The sequence below is a fragment of the Peromyscus californicus genome, unplaced genomic scaffold (assembly GCF_007827085.1).
Source record: "Peromyscus californicus insignis strain IS unplaced genomic scaffold, ASM782708v3 Scaffold_18__1_contigs__length_77618521, whole genome shotgun sequence".
Classification (NCBI taxonomy): domain Eukaryota; kingdom Metazoa; phylum Chordata; class Mammalia; order Rodentia; family Cricetidae; genus Peromyscus; species Peromyscus californicus.
Window position 1 is genome coordinate 51,800,355 of NW_026294480.1, and position 19,599 is coordinate 51,819,953.

General features: G+C 41.7%; 1 protein-coding gene across 17 annotated transcripts in view; it reads right to left on the bottom strand.

Moving 5' to 3' along the window:
• Mast4 (microtubule associated serine/threonine kinase family member 4) overlaps positions 1 to 19,599 on the bottom strand; it is a 590,473-nt gene that overhangs the window by 103,511 nt on the left and 467,363 nt on the right. For all 17 annotated transcript variants that reach the window (XM_052743383.1, XM_052743380.1, XM_052743379.1 and 14 more), the window contains one exon: positions 11,551 to 11,639. In XM_052743383.1, coding sequence (XP_052599343.1) covers positions 11,551 to 11,639 — 89 coding nt within the window. The remainder of the gene's footprint in view (positions 1 to 11,550; positions 11,640 to 19,599) is intronic.

The window sequence follows — 19,599 nt, forward strand, 5'->3', positions numbered from 1 at the left end:
CCTTATATCAGGGCAAATGGGACATGTTTGGGTCTTAAGACTTGAAAAGAAGCTGCAAGCATTTTTATACATGCAGCTGTTTGTTCAGCAAACATCTGCGAAGCGCCTGACCTGATCCAGTTTTCTTCACCTCCTTTCCCTGCCTTCTCTTAGAGTCAGTATCACTACATTTTCCTTTGGTTCCCTGTCTTTCAGCCTCCCCGTGGCCGGTTGTCTCTCAGGACCTCTGCCCTGGAGGCCCAGCCAGGTTCTGTTTTCTCATTTCCAACTCTCTCCTTTCAGTGATTTCCTGGCCTCTCAAGGTTTTCCCTAGCATCTAAGAAAATGACTTCCAAGCCGATGCCCATGGCAAAGACTCAGACTCTCAGGCACAGATCTACACAACACTTAGATGTCTCGCGGGCCTTTCAACTCAGTATGAGCAAACCAAATGCTTACTTACTACCTCCAGTCTGTTTCCTTGCTTCCTTCATCATGGGAACCACTTTTATACCCCTTCATGCACTCAGCAAGACATCTGGCAGCCACCTCTCTGATCAGCTCTCTCTCCCCCTCTTTCACCGAGGACTGTCAATTCTAACTTGAAAAGTATGTAATTAAGACCCAACTGGGGCTTCAGCAAGCAAACTTAAAGAAGGGTCACAGCTGATAAACACATTCCTGCATGTAAGACTACACACACACACACACACACACACACACACACACACACACACACACACACACACACAGGTCGGGGGAGGGCAGGGAGGGAGGGAGAGACAGAGACTGAAATTCTGATTAAAAAAAAAAAAAAAAACCAACAACGACTACCACCAAACAGAAAGAAGAGCTGACAGATGAGAGAAAAAAGTCTCCTCAAGTGGCTGCCCAGAGTCTTAGGCTTTTAACACAAACCAACGAACCATTTCTGATGGCATAGGAAAGCTGAAAACAAACAGTAAGCAGTCACCTTCACACAGCTTTAATTTATAATTTAGGAGAGAAATAAAAGCCAAAACAAAGGCCATCACAGTCACATTTTATTCCTGTACTCAGATTAAGGGAATCTGAAAAATGTTACCCATTAAATTATTATCAGGGGTAGATTCCAAGTAAACACTGCAGTTTGCTCCAAGGACCAAAATGACAAATGCAGGTCACAGAGCAGATGGACCTGCCTAAAGGAATCAGCAAAAAAATATTGGTGTTGGTGTGTACACCTAAGTAGTGATTCAACACAAAGAAATATATATATAAAACAGGGAAAACAGACTGACTGACGTCAGTCCATCTGATTTTATCATTTTTTTTCCTTAAGCAGGAAGTGCAAGTTGTGTCATGGCTCAAGCCAACGAATGCCATTTCACAAAGGCTAACGATTAACAAAACAAAACAAAAAACTATGAGGACAGCATGGACTAGAAAGGTGGCATTTTCCATAAGTCAGAGAAATGGATTTATGAAATCTTTGAAGAAGGGTTTCGTTGTAAAACAATACAACCTTTAGATAAGAACCAAATTAAGGAGTCTTGTTTGGGGGCCTGCTGAATGTTTAATAATATCATAAGGAGTCTTGTTTGGGGGTCTGCTGAATGTTTAATAATATCAGACAAGTCCAAAGTCGTCCCCTAATACCTTAATTAAGAGAATCAACTGGAGAGGTTTAGAGACTGAGAGCACCTGCAGCTCTTAGGGGACCTGGGTTAAGTTCCCCCACACTCACTGTGACTCACAAACATCGGTACCTCTTGATCTAGAGGATCTGATGCCCTCTTCTGGCCTCTTAGGGAACTAGGCATACACTCACAGTGCATGTACATGTATGAAGGCAAACACTTATAAAATAAAAAATAAATTAAAAAATGAGAACCAACTGGCAAAAATCATACAATCTGCCTATTTTAACCAACATTTCGGGAAACTGTATAAGGAGGAGGACTTCAAGGTACCCTGGACTGGAGACTGAGTTTTGCAATGTGATAACAATGGACGAACATATTACCAATGTCTCTGGAGGGTTTCGGAGATGGCTCAGGGGATAAAAGCACTTGCAGTGTGAACCTGACTACTTGAATTTGATCTCAAGGACCCACACAAAGGTGAAGCAGAACACCGACTCTCTAACAGTCCTCCGATTTCCACAAGCACACCACGGAATGAATGTGCCCACACTCATACATAGACAGCATAAATACATGAATACATACCCCTCTGGAGCCAAAGAATTAAATACAGATTATTTTTTTTAAAAAGCAGCTATATAGGGCACCAAGAAACCGTCTTCTTATCATGAGTGATAATCAATTTGCCTCCGAGGGCACGGGATCTCACACTGCCTTTTCCCCAAATGCACGGGGGCTCAGGCACCCCAGCGTTTGTCACGGCAAAGCACTTCTACGCAGCCAAAGGAGGTCACTGCCTTGCTGAGTGAACACTTCAATAAGGATCTAGAAAACAGGTTCAAAAAGTTTGGCAAATAATATTTCATGCCCAGAAACCCTGTTGCGGGCCTTTGAGAGAGTCACAAAATAGAGGGAAGGCAGGTATCGCGGGCTTCCAGGCTATGTCCCTGTTAGCATCTTCTCTCCACTGGTAACCGATGTGCATCCACCTTTACTGACCAAGTCTTTCTCACCAGCGGACTGTCATTTACAAGTACTAGCCTCCCCTCTGTGTGCTGCATGGAAGCCATCAGGCACCAGGAAGCTGTGTGGACAGCCACCCCCAGAAGGCTGGGGAACAGAGAGAGAGAAGAATTGCTTCAATGCCTAATTCAGTCTTCCCTTCCTCCTGGGCTAACCCATCAAGTCCAGCAGAGAGTCAGAAAAAACTCTCTTGTGATCAAAAAACCTGCTCATCACTTGGGAAGACTATCACCTTGTTCTGTAAGACTGATAGCCTGAGACTTTATCTAGCATACAGAGGGAGGGAGGCAGTGAGTGTGAATAAGCAATGGGTGTGAATAAGCATTGAGTGTGAATAAGCAGTGGGTGTGCTGGCACATGGCTGTAATAGCAAGTAGAAAGTGAAGGCAGAGGGATCAGGAGCTCAGGGACAGCCTCAGCTACATAGTGAGTTTCAAGCCAGCCTGTGCTACATAAATACATGAGACTTCGTTTTTTTTTTTTTTTAAAAAAAATGTACATAATAACAGAAATGGAAGAAGTCAAGAAAAATTTTAAAAAAACTTAACAAATTGGGCAATTAAAAACTGAAATTAAGGAATGGGACAATTTCTAGTAGTCAAAAGCACCGTGGAAAAAGACAAACGGCAAACTGAAGAAAACATTGATGAGACTACAAAGGATTAGTATTGCTGTCTCATTTCTTACAAATCAGTAAGAAGAAAATTTTATTTTTAAACATTTACATTTCTTTTACTTATTTATTGTATGTGCACAGACATAGAAGTGAGAAGACCATTTTTAAGACTTAGTGAGAAGACCATTTTTAGGACTTGGGTCTCTCCTTCTACCACGTGGGGATCAGGGATCAAACCTATGTGGTCAGGCTTGTGGCAGGAACCCTTGCCCACTGAGTCATTTCACCAGCTGAATAAAAAAGATTTCAAGGGGGCATGCAGGAGGTCTGCTCAGAGAGTAACAGTTAATTAAAGTATGAAAAAAGTTAAAAATAGAGACCACAGATAAAAAGTACACATAAAAGCCAGACAGTGGTGCCTCACGCCTTTAATCCCAGCATTCAGGAGGTAGACGCAGGTGGATCTCTGAGTTCGAGGCCAGCCTGGTCTACAGAGCGAGTTCCAGGACAGCCAGGGCTACACAGAGAAACCCTGTCTCGAACAACCAGAAGAAAAAAAATACATATAAGGAAAAGGGGAGGGCTGCCAAGTATCTGGTTGCCATTGAAGGCCTAGATTTAATATTCCACTAAGTCTCTAACTATCCATCTTCCAGGTTTGGGGGCAGCGGATTAATACGAAGTTTGTTGCTGGCATCGAGGGCGGCAGTGGTTATTATAACACAGTGATGGTCTAAGAGACGGCAGTGGTTATTATAACACAGTGATGGTCTAAGAGACGGCAGTGGTTATTATAACACAGTGATGGTCGAAGAGACGGCAGTGGTTATTATAACACAGTGATGGTCTAAGAGACGGCAGTGGTTATTATAACACAGTGATGGTCTAAGAGACGGCAGTGGTTACTATAACACAGTGATGGTCTAAGAGACGGCAGTGGTTATTATAACACAGTGATGGTCTAAGAGACGGCAGTGGTTACTATAACACAGTGATGGTCTAAGAGACGGCAGTGGTTATTATAACACAGTGATGGTCTAAGAGACGGCAGTGGTTACTATAACACAGTGATGGTCTAAGAGACGGCAGTGGTTATTATAACACAGTGATGGTCTAAGAGACGGCTCTGGCACGCCGAATTCTTCCTTTATCCTCTTCTTTCCTGGCCTATCTTGGAAGTCATGCGTCCCATCCTTAACCTCCGTGCCAGAGGAGTGAGTTTCCATCTTTTGCAGCAGTACGGCTGTCTCCGTAACCACGGCCTCACTCCTAGCCATTTAGTGTAACATCTGATGAATGACTTGTGTGGTCAGAGTGAGAAGCGATAAAGCCGGAATCAGAGCTGAACCACGGAAGGAAGAGGCCGATTTTCATGCATGGATCAAAAGGAGATATAAAAAACAAGCCCAAACGAGGAAAGCCTTTGTGGTTTTTCTGCAACAATGAAAATCTTAACCTGAGGTATTTACATAATGTCTTAAGAGGTTTTCTCACCCCGATTTCAGTAGCGTGGAAGGGACAGTATTCAAGGTATGCACGTCAAAATGTCCAGAGTGAGCCGCATGGGATACACGGAGTCAGGAGGCTTCACGTCTACCCCTGCGTGCTGACGGCACACTTTCTCTGACTCTCACTCTTTAATCTCAGTTACAACTCTGAAGTGGTGTCTGGCAAACAGAGCTGACTGATACAGGGGGGACTGATCTTTGAGAAATGATACGCCTTCATAAACAACATATATGTACATATTCCACACATAAAAGTATATATATAAGGGCTGGAGAGATGGCTCAGAGGTTAAGAACACTGACTGCTCTTCCAGAGGTCCTGAGTTCAATTCCCAGCACCCACATGGTGGCTCACAACCATCTGTAATGAGATCTGGTGCCCTCTTCTGGCCTGCAGGCATACATGCAGGCAGAACACTGTGTACATGATAAATAAAATAAATCTTTACAAAAAAGTACATATATAAAATGTCATGACATATTTATAATTTAATTGAGACTTTAGGAATACTCCCTGGCCTTAGGAATGCTTGGAGGGCTGGAGATGGAATACAGTGGGAAGGCGCCAGTCTAGCTCCTGTGAGGCTCAGGGTTCCATTCTCAGAACCATAATGGCGGTTATAGTACTAACAATTCTTCGAGCTGCCCAATTACAAGGAGATAACCCTTCCTTTCCTCCAGAAACTCTCGTATAAGTGAATTACAGCCCCTGGCAAATTCACTAAAACAAACAGAAGAGACAAAGGAATAAGTATTTTGGCCACCAGGGGTAGATCTATCACCCCGGTACATTAAAAGCCAGGGTCCTGGGTCTCTCCTATTTGCCTCCATCTAGTTAGTCTGAGGGTTAAGAGCCACTCTCCGGGTCCATGTGTTACACATTTGAATTAAAATGTAAATGGGAGAGATGTTGTAAAAGGCCGAATTTTCAAGACGGTCTCCTCAAGATTTCTATCCCTTCGTTATCCAATCAGATGTGAACACAGGCTGGTACCGCTCCTGAGGGATTTTGTAGTTGTAATTGAAGCCCCAAATCAGCTGACCCTAAAATACAGAGATTATCTGGATGGGCCCTCTACAAGGAAAGAATTTTCTGTGGTTGATAGAAAAAGAAGTCAGATTTGACTGGCTGGGCCGTGGCTGGCTCCACAGGAGAGAAGGGCACGCTCTAGCGGAAAGCCACCTTGGGGACAACCGCGATCTAAATCTGACTGCAACCTGTATGAGCTTGAAGTGGGCACTTTCCCAGACTTCAGGTCACAGCCCTGCGCAACCAACACCTGATATTGGTTTTATAATACCCTGAGCATAGGCAAGCCTGCCCAGACAGCTATCTCCACAAAACCACAAGATTAAGAAATGCATCCTGTTTGGAGCAAGTGAATTTTTTGGTGATCTGTTACATGGCAACAGAAAATGAGTGCAGGTATTTGATTTCCTTTTTGGTTTAGTTTTAAAGCTTTGTTTTTTTTTTATTATAAATTAATATATGCTAATTTCCCAACCTCCTTATTCCCTGCAAATAAACACTGCTCACAATTTCTCTCTTTTCAAGGATTCCATATGAATATGCATGTATATACAAGAATGTATACATGGGCACATATACACTAAAATGTACACACAGATGAAATTACAGCATGCAATTTTTTCCCACTTATTTGGGTATCTTTTTTCCTTTATTACAGTATCTCCTGGCTTACAGACCTGATTATATACCATCTCATCACCGGATGATAGGTTAAACAGAAAACTAATAACAACTTACCTTTCTGCTTATTAGTCATAAGCAATGCTAACATGTATAATTTCTTACTGTCCTAGGGGAATATAGGTAAGAAATATTCCCATCTATAGATTTATTGGGTCAAAGGGTGGACACATGTCACATTTTAAACAAAACCACAAACAACTAACATAACAACTGTACTGATTCACACCAACACTTGCAGCAGGAAAGCTGGATTGTTTTCTTCCCATCTTTACTGTTGTTATTGGATTTAACAAATGAAAAGCTGTAGCCTACTTAGGTAAATATCACCATCTCACTCTCTTGGCTCAAGTTTGTTTCAGGATGGCAGTGACATTACCCGTCAAAAAATTTTTTTTGGTCTCCTCCTCTCCCATGAGAGGCTATTTACACCATTTTCTATCAGCCCGCGCACCACTCACTACCCATCTATACCAGCTCTTTGTACATTAAAGCCATCAGGAGGGCAATTACTTACAGAGGAACACACATTCCACACTTATTTTTCTTTTCACTTTTCTTATTACACATAATCTTTCATTTCAAGAAACATACACGGGTGTCTTCCATTGGATGTTCTGAATGGCACTGAATGCTTTGAGTCTTCCTAGAACTGGGAGCCTGGCATTTTTCTACTTTTCTTTTTTGTTTAATAAATGACTGTCCTCTGGTTCCTTGGAACATCATACGAATGCCTCTCTCCCGCTGAACCCTCCTGACACAAATCATGAATGCAGATAATCAGCACTGGGTGCGTACATAAGATGCAGGTGCCAGTGGTCGGTCAGCCCACATTTCCCTCCCTTAGAAAAACAAGTGGGGGGGGGGCAGGGGTCTGGATGATAGGTTAATATCACCCGAGAGATGGCAGGTTTTCTTTCTGTTGTTTTCATGGTGGCTTCTAGCCAGCCCCCCTCACCAAGCACCCTGGACCAACACAGGTACCAGGAGAGAAGAGGTAAGCCATGGGAGGTAGCAAGGCACACACCAGCAAGACGCCAGGACTGGCCTTCTATTCATTTACATCTTCTTCTTTTTTACTACACAGAAATAGGGATCTGGCAGATTGCAACAAATGCCACTTCTCGCAAAACATCTGACAGATGTCTATGCCTCTGAGTAGCAACCTGTTGGCTCTATAACAAAGAAAAACACTCAGACCCTGAGCAACACACCTCTCCCTGCTCAAACCCCTCAGATCAGACTCTAAAACCAATGCTGAGGCGAAAAAAAAAAAATTCAAGCTAAGGCAATATAGGAAAACAAAACAAAGGACCATTAATGTCGTAACCACATAGCCTCTCTTCTCACTACCAGAGCTACAGAAAATCAAAGCAATAAAAGACGAATCAGCAGACACCGAAAGGTCGGGAAATGAGACCCAAACACCACAAAGAGGAGGAAGATCACACACTCACAATCACTGTTGAGTTATACTTAAGAAACAGGAGCTATCATTCACTCAGCACCTAGGGAGACTGACTACCAGACCCTAGGGTGGATGCTAGAGGAAAAGAATGGTTACTGCACACAATTCCAGGCCCCGGGGGAATCTGCCCTTGCCTGCCCCTCTGGAGGCTTCAACTATTACGCCAATCATGTAACAAAAACGTTAAAATCCAGCTGGTTTTGTGGCACACACTTTTAATTCCAGCACTCTGGAGACAGAAGCAGGTAGATCTCTGAGAGTTCAAGGCCAGCCTGGTCTGTAAAGCAGGTTTCAGGCCAGCCAGTACCACCTAGTGAGATCCTGTCTCACAAAAGGAAAAGCATCACAATTATGAACAGTCATAATTTAAATAATTGCATACTTACTCACTACATAGCTTTGGAAATATGTAAACTGCCAACTGCCTCGCCCTCTTTCTTCTTACATGTCTCCCTCACAGCTCTCTAAAGTAACCATCATAAAACTGGTCCTTAAAATTGTCTCTTTTCCTCTAAAGGGAGTCACCAAATAATGGCAGAGACCAACCTCCAACTAGACACCTCACCACCAAGTGAAACCTTGAGTACCAAATGGGCGGTCTTCATCAGACCCCTCTCCTCAGAGCTCAGAGAACTATGTGGAAGAGGAGGCAGAAAGATGGTGGAAGTCAGAAGGGATGGAGGCCTACACCAGGAGACTGGCTGCATGCACAGGGCCTGCGCACATCCTCGCCAGCTCAAGTCCCAGCACTGAGAGGGAGAAGTGGACACCATCTCCCACTCATAACCAACAGACTATCTCAAACTGACATCTACCGACACAGGAAAAATTAGTTTCTCCAGTGAGGTCTCACTGGGTATACAAACTGCACGTAAGGGCAGGCCCTATGCCCAGCAGTACACAAAATAAATTCAATAGTATTTTTGGAAAATTTTTTCATCTCATGTTGCTTTGTTTGGTCATCTTTTTTTTAACCTTACTAGTCTTTTGCTTGTGTACTATGGTTTCTGATTTTGTGACTTTATGGGGTGTGTGTGTGTGTGTGTGTGCGTGCGTGTGTGTATGTGTATATGCACTTTTCATACTTTTTCTTCCTTTCTTCCTTTTTGTTTGTTTATTCTGGTTTGTTTGTTTCTTTATTTGCCTGCTTATTTGAGAGAGAGAGAGAGAGAGAGAGAGAAAGCTAGGCATGGAGTTGAAAGGGTGGGGAGGATCTTGGAGGAGATGGGGGAAGGGAAACCGTAATTACTGTACAGAAAAAATGTATTTTTCAACTAAAAATATATATCTTATTTCTCTCATCTGTCACTATAAGCTTACATATGTATAAGCTTATATATGTATATATATACTATATATAGAATACAACTGTTACATATTACACATCGTATATATGTATGTATATGTATGTGTTATATATTCCTAAACAAAACAATACCCATAGCATCACATTAATTTCATGTGAATGGTTGAATGGTTAAGCAATATTCTTTTGCAATTTGCTTTTGTTGCCCAATACTATATTTGAGTTTCATCCATGTAGACATGTGCAGGGCTAGTTAATCTGTTTTCCCCGTGTGACTGGATCATAGTTCATTTACCCATTTCCCAACTGATTAAACTTTAGGCTGCGGCTGCTTGAGATGTTGAGCAATGATGAAGGATGCCACTGCTGGAGTTTAACGGCTTCCCTGAGTACAAGCCCCTTCTCTAGAGTTCCGTCTGGACGAGACATTTCTGGACACTAGTCATTTTACTGTATCATAATTTAACAATTTTCTCTTTCTTTTCACTTCGTCACCTTTAAAGTGGTTTTCAATTTTTACATGTACTTATTTAGTGTGTTCATGCATGCATGTGCACAGCACATGGGTGCAACCAAGCATTTTTGGAGGTCACAGGGCAAATAGTGACAAGTGGTTCTCTCCTTCTACCATGTGTGTTCCAGGAGTCAAGCCCACGTTATCAGGCTTGGCGGCAAGCACCATTACTGCCCACAGACCCCTTTGGCATCTTCTAGTTCTAGTAATAATTAAGGGGGAAAAAAAGTCATTCCAAAGGAGTATCTGCCTGCCTTTCTCTTCTTCTACCCATAGAGGCAGCTTCATCTTGCATTGCAAAGACCTCTGTAGCCAAGGACTGCCTGCCGGACAGCCAGACATTTAGTCTTGAAACCAAGATCGTTTGAGGCCCCATCCATATCAAATCAGAATTTCCACCGGGTGCCGTGGAAACAGGGTTACTACCTCATTCAGGAACCCACCCTGAACATACTCCTACAGCCCAGATCTACAACCTAAAAAACCAGTCAAAGCCCAAAGCCTTTCCACTCCTCAACATTCACCTGCTTTTCCACCCTTCTGTGACTCATCAAGCATTCATTTTTCATCTTGCATATTAATTTCATTCCTCATTAAGTGTATGTGCCAGATTAACAGAAATGGATCAGTGTATTAAAATAATAGTTAATGGCATCTTCTCACAAGCATACTGAGCCATTTCTATATCTTAAAAGTGCATTAAATAGAAATCAGTTACTAGGTGTGGGCACAAGGTGCCCACTTTTCCTGTTTCTTTAGTATGTATCAAGCATGACCATTCCAAATGCTAGCTACCTCCTGAGAATCCTCTTTTATCTCTTTGCTATCTGACCTGCCAAAATCCTAGCCATCTTCAACATCTTTGCCAGTGGTTTCTTCAAACTCGCCCTGACTTTTTGATTAGAATTAGCCTTCTCCTCATGGCACCACTTTAGACAGGTTTGAAATAAAAAGCACAGAAATCAGTTTTCACTGAATGGTTTTAGAGGTACGCTTCCACCTTCCTTACAATTCTATAAGGACTTGAGACCTCCGGCCTCTCCGGCATCTTCGTGGTCTAGAGCAGGGGTTCTCAACCAGTGGGTCGAGACCCTTTGGGTGTCGTATATCAGCTATCCTGCATATCAAATATTTACATGATGGTTCTTTTTGTTTGTTTGTTTTTTGAGACAGGGTTTCTCTGTGTAGCTTTGCGCCTTTCCTGGAACTCGCTTTGTAGACCATGCTGGCCTCGAACTCAACAGAGATCCGCCTGCTCCTGCCTCCCGAGTACTGGGATTAAAGGCGTGCAGCACCACCACCACCCGGCTACATGATGATTCTTAACAGCAGCAAAATTACAGTCATGCAGTAGCAATGAAAATAATTGTATGACCGGGGGTCACCACAGTATGAGGAACTGTACTCAAGGGTCCCAGTATTAGGAAGGTTGAGGACCACTGGACTGACAACGACTAGCCATTTCAATCCACACATGAAGCTCAGTTTTGGGGGGACCAGGCTGAATCTTCCTGAACACTTTTCTTCCTCATACTGTCATGTTTACAACCCCTAATGATATTGCTAATGGATGTACAGGTCTGACAGTGTTACAAATTTTTGCAACAGAGAAAACTTAATTACAAAGTGCTTGATATACAAAGGAATTCCAACCTGCTATCTCAGAAAGAACTGAGTAGTAAAATAATGAGAAAACCTAGGGAGATATAAAAGACACATGTAGGTCTCAAAAGCCCTGGGTTGCTTTTTTAAAGATAAGAAAAGAAACAAGACAAGACTCCGGACCGAGTCATCAGTTACCTGCATGAGCAGAGAGAGGCGAGTGTGGTCTAGGCAATGCTGGTGACTGTCCATTGCCTATCAGACTTTTCCGGTTGCTTGTTCGGCAACTGTCAAAGGAAAGGAAAACCAGGTGAAGAAAAACACCAATCAGATTTGAGCATGTTCAAAGCTGACACAGACGATGCACACCTTCCAGGACCTCCTCATGCTGTTGCTAACAGCACGGAGAATGATTGTTGCTCACTCACATGTGATTGAAACCTATCCCCTGAATGTGAAGAACCGTAATGTATTCATACAGCATAGCACCATCAATATTCCTCACCACAGCAGAGTCATAATCAAATGTCTTCTCTCAGCTCTGCATCTACAAGTATGTGCCATGGCACACACACAAGTGATAAATTAAGGATTCGGATTAGCAAACCGCAGGTAGCATCTTTGTCGACATGAAATTTCTAATATGAAACCCTATGCAATGAAGCAGAATGCCATTCATCTTACAGTGATGCACTAATTAAAAATCTAATTATTTAGACAAATTTCATATTTGTGTCTTCTGTCAATAAAGCAGTCGATACCTACGATAAATGTAGCTCACCACTCACTCATTTTTCATCTTGCATAATACATTCAAATTCCTTATAAGGTACATGTTTGAAAACAGAAAAATGCACTCCAATGTTTTAAAACACTGATGGCATCTTCTCATTAGCACACTTAGCTACTGGCTGGAACTTGAACATCCAGTAAATGGATTAATATATATGGATACAAGGCACCTACTTTTCCCCATTTCTAACAGAAGAGAATTATCAGATGAATAGTTGGATTTCAAAGTAACATGCACAACATCAAAGACTATAGCAAAAACAAACCCCGGTGATGGTGAGGTGGATATTTTCTTGCATTTGTTTGCTTTCTTTCAATATACACTAGCCCATTTATTCTCCTTGACCAGGGCAGTATCCAGAAAGAGTAATGAATCCAAAGTGACACCTCCTCAACTTCACCAAAAGGTGCTCAGGGCACTCCGAGTCCACACGGGCACAACGTTCCCCTTCGTAAGACTTGACTGTACTTAGCAGAAGTGTTCAGGGCACTCTGAGTCTACACAGGCACCACCTTCCTTCCCCCTTCATAAACTAGCAGAGTCTTAATTTACATGAGGCCCCCATGAGGCCAGTTTTCTGAAAGCCTCTAAAAGAGATGAAGGATCTGACACCTCAGGGTTCATATAAAATATCTTCAACCAGGTCTGGTGATGCTGGTGACATCCCAGCTATGCAGAAGACTAAAGCCAAAAGATCACAAACGTGAGGCTGACCTGGAGCCCAGAGCAAGTTCAAGACTGGCATGTGCGACGCAGTGAGACTCTTTCTCAAATAAAGAGAAAAAAAAAAATACAAAAAGGGCTTGGGAAATAGTTCAGTAATCAGGTGCTTGTCTAGCCTGTAAGAGAACCCTAGATTCAAATCTTCAGCAATAGAAAAATAAAACAGACTATTTGAAAGGGTTGTTTCCTAATCTTCAAAAAAACACATTTCAAACCTGTACCAATCTCTCTCAGTAACACTGACTGGGGAGTTGGTTCACTTGATGTTTGCTGTGTGTTATCATTGCCAACATTCCCATACTTAGCATTTCTTAAGGTCAGGCTGCATGGTTTTCTCCTCCTTGTGCAGCAATCAACATCCCCTAGCATTATCTGTGAGTTTAATTAACATCATGTTTACTTAGCCTTAAAGAAGCTGTTGAATAATGATAAACCCCTGATAGTTAATTAGGAAGGTAGACTACGATATTATCAACTCATCTATCAAGAACTGTATTCTCAAGCTATTAAATTCATAATCATTAAGTCAGATAGTCTGATTGTTTTTAAAAGATACTGCAGAATACATTTAGTGTTAATTCAAATTAATGCCTCCTTTCACTTCAGGAAAGGACCATTAAATATACTAGTTTGTCAATGTTCATCAAAGAAATTAGAAATGATAAATTCATATCCAGGAAATTTCAGCACACTTACTTGAGCAAATTAGCTAAAATTCAGATTAGTTATTACAAAAATAGGCATTTGCATTTTTACATTTAATATTTAATCTGTAATTTATAAATACTTTCTCAGCATATTTAATTATTAGTGTTTCTATATGTAAATAAAATGAGTGAGAAATGTGTGTCAACACAAACAGTAACCTAGTAAATATGTTACTTATGGATAACAATATTAATTAATATTAATGTCACTCATTAATATGACTGCCCTAAAACTAAAATTAAGAAGGGTTACTTTGTAAAGAAAACTTAAAAATGAGTTTTCCTAAGAACCAATGTAGACTAATCTGTATATTACTATTACAGAAAGCAAAATGGAAAAGTAAAATGAAAAACCCTCACGATTACATCAGTTATTTAAAGTCTATTAGCAAGCACTAAAAGGGTGATTTAAATAATCTTTAAAAAGCAACATGTAAGTAAATACTGAACGTGGGTTTTATTGAAATCATGAGAAGCCTATCTCATGGCTCACAACGTAATTTAAGTGTCCATAACCTTTGACGCCTTCCACAGGAAGCTGGAGATATTATTAAAATTGTAACGCACTGGGAACTTTCTGAACTCTCTCAACAATCCAAGAGGAAGCCTTCAAACGTAATCTGCTTCGATGTGGTAAAACCAGAGTGAGGAAATGCAGGTCACAACAGAGCCCCACAGGTACACGAGACAAATCTCTATATTTAGGACCTAGGATTTGGGCCTCACAGTGAATTTATTGCTAAGATTCTTTAAGGCAAAGGGGCATTTTATTGTACATTGAATTATGAAATATCTGGAACATACGCGTGTTTGCCCCTCTCTACACACACAGCTCCTTCCCTTTCATCAGAGTGACTTAAGTTCCTCTCACTTCTTCCCAGGCAGTCATCCACGGGAAGAACAGGGATGCCCAAACAAGTCCAACAGTAGTGCCACTTCACACAAATCTCTCATAGTTCATCCTGATCCCAAAACTGGACCTTGTAAAATGTTTTCTCTAGTTTGGATCTTCATGGGCACAGGTCAAAAACAAAACAAAACAAAACAAAACAAAAACAAAAAACAAAACACAAAACAAAACAAAAAAACCCTGAAGAGACTTACACACTCATACTCCACCCTGAAATGCATTCTTCCTATCTGACTCTAAGATAAATCCCTCTTCCCACCCTACTCAAGTTCCTATCTAATAGTCTAACCAATGTTCACCCCGCCAAAGTACCTCCACTGCAGATCTCCAATGGAAGCAACCCAAAAGGAAACTTACTCATCCACACACAGTATGCTCTGTCTACCCAACAGGTTTTAGGTGGTGACTGTCCTTGTTCTAGGCACACAATAGCAACCAGTATTCCTTCCTTGTAAAGCCAGGGTTTAGCAAGAAGATAGCTGCATACAACTTGAGACAAAGGCAGAGGTAAGCTGGATTAGGACAGGGGCAGATCACCCACAGTCAGCACTCTGATTACTCACCCCCTGGCTCCTCCCTGAAAAGATCCACTGAAGAGTGGGAGGCACACAAGCAAGACAGAAACCCGTCTCCAAGAAAGGGCATTATTGTTTTGGATAGTAGTGGAGGGCAAACTTTGGACTGATGTGAGGCCAATAAATACAAGGGAGCCCTGGGATGGGCTGCATGATTTTGGTGCTGGTATATAACATGAAGATTGAACAGGGTACCACCTCTGCTCACTGCCATCACCAAGACTGGTCACAAAGCTTTTCTGCATCCTAATGGCTGCTCGGAGGCCTTCCACTTGTTTGTATGATAAAGAAAATGCGCACAGGTTTCATTATCTAAGTCAGACCAGACTCTGTGAGGACATGGAAATCTGGTTAGCTGGCTGATGTTGGGAAAGGAAGACAATTTTGGTCCAGAGCACCCACACCCCATTTCTGCCTAAATTGTCTCTAAGCTCAGGTTTCCCTCAGAAAGGCTTGGGGGCTCAGTGAAGGTTTGGCACCTGGATGGGGTCACTTGTCTCCTGGTAGAAGAACCTATTACTCATCACCTACCAGGTCTCTGAAAGCAGGCCTCGGCTTTTTTTCAATTATTCCAAGTAGCTAAGAATATAGTTTAATTTTAAATTACATTTACATTGAGACACGAGTTCTTAACGTGTCTGATCACGGTAAGAAACTGAGCAGACAAAGCCCCACTGGCTGCAATTTCTTCATCTGCAGCTGATTGGAAAGGTCAACACTGAGTACATCCTGTCACTGACCACCAGGAAGAGAGCAGAGAAGCTGCCTCCCGCTTATTGCTTTACCTTGATGAAGATTTTGATAAATTCGCACAGGAGACCAATTACAGACCAAAGCTGAACTGTTCGGGAACATCTGTTCGCTATTTCCTCACACAGCCGTTGAATCTGAGCATCTGAATCTTTCTTCAACACAGAGGAAGGCTGGGGGGGTGCAGACCGGCCATCACCAGGAGGCGAGCACGGTCTAATGAACTGCCAGATACATGCTGCTGTATACACAAGAGAGGCTTCCGCTTCCATAGTTTCAAAATCAAGGGGTTTGCCCACTTGAGAGAAACTGTAAGAAACTAGTTTCTAGATCCAAGAAGTGTTTTTTATAAGAGAGAAAAGAATCCAGTAGTTCCAACCACTCTGGGATGAATAATGGTAGTATTTGTTGTATCTGTTTCAAACCCTTTTTAAAAAGAGAATTTTCCTCTTCCTAAACATCTTTGGCCTCATGTCCCCAAGCTGGCCTTGAATTTCTGACCCTCTCTCTACCTCTCAAGTATGAAATGCTGAGAGAACAGGCTCGAAACACCACTTCTGGTTTAATGTGTTGCTGGGAACCAAACCCAGGGCTTCCTGCGCAATGTGTCAGTACTCTATAAACTGACTTACATCCCTAGCTTCCATTCATTTTTAATACTGCAACATATATGTATAAATATAAATAAATTTTACATATATCATTAACAGAATTAATTTATGTTTTTACATTTTTACTATTGCTTTCCTGTATCAGGTGGAAAAAACACTGATAAAGATTTGGAATTGCACACAAAGGGAATGAACAGGTTCCTTTAAAGACCTACACATCTCAATCTTCCTGCTGGCTGTGCTAGAGTAAAATGCCATTGCAGTTAAAGCAATACAATCGTTCCTGTCCCTGAATGAGTCTGTTGAAGTCCAACTGACCCCCTCCATAGAAAGATGACCTCAGACATTCAATGTCCTATAAGACAGAAAGCCGTTTCACATCTATAAGCAAGTTCATTCATAGTTTCTGGATGCATACACACATTATGTCCATTTAAAAAACTCATTTGTGTGTGTCTCAGCACGTCACCATTGCTCTAATTAATAGATAAGTTAAATAAACATCTTTGAATATGTTCACTTCATATGACAGTCCTGTTTTTAACTTTGGGATAAGCTATAGCTTAGCATGCAATATGTACTCTATATATTTTGTAACATACTTTTTTTCTACTCAGCATTGTAATTTTGGGCTTTAACCATGGCAACATAAATATGGGTCTAATTCATTTATTTTTTAGATTATCCATTTGAAGAAAATTTTGGGATTCTTAAATGCACTAAAATTACACACTGTGGACATTTCTTTCTTCTCCTTGCAACACTGAGTATGTAGGACTCTGTGCTTTTGAAAATCTGATTGCAAAATTCTTAAAAATGTATTTGAAGGAAAAATATTGTGCAAAACCAAGACAGTGTTCCTTAAAATCTTTGGACACTTTCCCCACATCCTGGTATTGCTCCCCCTCCACACACACATACCCTATCTTTCCCTTCTTCCTGCTGACTTCTCTCCTAAACACTTTGTCTGTCTCCTGAGGACCAAGCAATCCCCTTTCTGGGCATCCCCAGTTGACGTCTCCAGCACTTTAATTCAATAGAACAAAGTTACATGGAGCAGCTGGCCGAGGAAGGATGATTCCTGCCTAAAGGAAGCAGAAAGCAAGCTTCTATGATCCCTTCCTCGGGCTGTCACTCATTTCGAGATAATCTACCTGCTGAGGTCTTCCCTACGGCTCATCAAAACAAGCCTCTTCTTAGGCTTTTGTTAATTCACTCAAGAAACTATTTGCCGAGTGTGTGGATATATTTAGGTAGACACTGTTCTGGACAAATCCATGGCTTCCTTCTAAACTGGAAGTAAATAACGCACACAATAAATATACAGTAACATTCATCACATGTGGAATGATGGTGGAGGAGAAACAATGGAGAAACTGGGGAGAAGGGAGCAGGTTTGAGACGTCAGGATTTTAAACAGCTGTTCGCGAAAGGCCTCAGTGGGGAGGTGGGGGTTGGTAAGACCAGGAAGTGAGAGAGTAAGCACTCAGAATAAGCAAAGGCCCTGGGGCAAGTGGGTTCCAGGAACAGAGGTGTGCCAGCATTCCAGGGGTGAGCAGAGGAGTAGCCTAGACCGCTGGACAGTAGAAGGAAAACCATTCGGAGACCAAGGTTGCACACCACAGGCGCATAGGGAGTCTGAATTCCGTCAGAGAAAGGGAAACGGTTGAAGTTTCTGACCATCATCCGATATTTGAAGAAAATCACTCTGGATGCTGAGCTGAAACCGTTGAAAGAGGAAGCAGAGTGAGCAGCCAGGAGGCAAGGTCGGTGTGCATCCTGGAGACACGCCATGTCTCATGACTCTGGTTTAAAATACAACATTTCCCTTTTTAAAACTGAGCAAGATAGGGCTGGAGAGATGGCTCAGTGGTTAAGAGCACGGGCTGTTCTTCCAGAGGTCCTGAGTTCAATTCCTAGCAACCACACGGTGGCTCACAATCATCTGTAGTGGGAACTGATGCCCCCTCTTCTGGTCTGCAAGCATACATACAGTGCAGAGTACTCATACACATAAAATAAACAAGTAAATCTTAAAAAAAAAAAAAAAAAAAAAAAACCTGAGCAAGATCTCCCCAGATTCAATGAGGGCACTATATATGAGCCCCTGCCTCCAGGATGCTGGAGAGATGGCCAGTGTGGATGCTGTGACAGGACCAACCCGGGGCTTTAGGCTTTTTTTTTTAAACACTAGCACCATGAAAAGTTATGAGGAAGATGTCCCTACTGACCAGCTTGAAACATGAGCTAAGCTTCTCCATTATCAGAGACATTCTTCCTAGAGGCACAAATCACACTGTCTTCATTTATGAGCAAAAACTGTAAACAGAGTCCAACAGCTATAAGAAAGTCTGAGTGTTTAAGCTTTCAAAAGTTCTGAGGAAAAAATTATACATATATGTGTACGCATATATATGTATATCTATAGATAGATAGATATAGATAGATAGATGCACACACACACACACACACACACACACACACACACACACACACACACATATATATATATATATATATATATATATATATATATATATATATATATGACCATATTCAGTGCTTCTTGGAAAAACTAATCCATTAAGATAAGTCCATACTGAGGTTGGGCCCAATTCTCTGTCTTCACCGAGGAAAAGAGAGACAGATGAACATACAGATATTAGGAAGGCACTATCCAATGAAACAAGTCTCTGTGGAATGTGTCTTTCCTGTGTATAAAATACTGCAAGGAAGAAAAGGAAAACCCTTCCTATGGCCTCAAGCACACGACTGTCCCACCGATGCTGGTGTTTGAGGGCAGAACACAGAAAAGAGGTATAAACAGGCAGGCGTGGCAATCTGAAGTAATATGAATTACCTACCGATCAGCTCTTAAACATATTTTCATAACAAACACTAGAATCCTTTGTAGCACATAGCATATTGTGCATTGTAAGATATCCAATGGTTAATAGGATTTCCTTCATAATCTCTTAATGATTTACTTGACAGAAATGTACTTTCTAAAGTTTGTATCTTCTAGGACCAGTGAGATGCTCGGTGGGTAAAGACCCTTGCTGCCCAACAATGCAAGCCTCCTACCCTGAGTTCAGTTTCTGGAACTCACATAAAGGTAAACAGAGAGGACCAGTTTCACAAAGTTGTCCCCTGACTTCCATATGTGTACCATGTTATA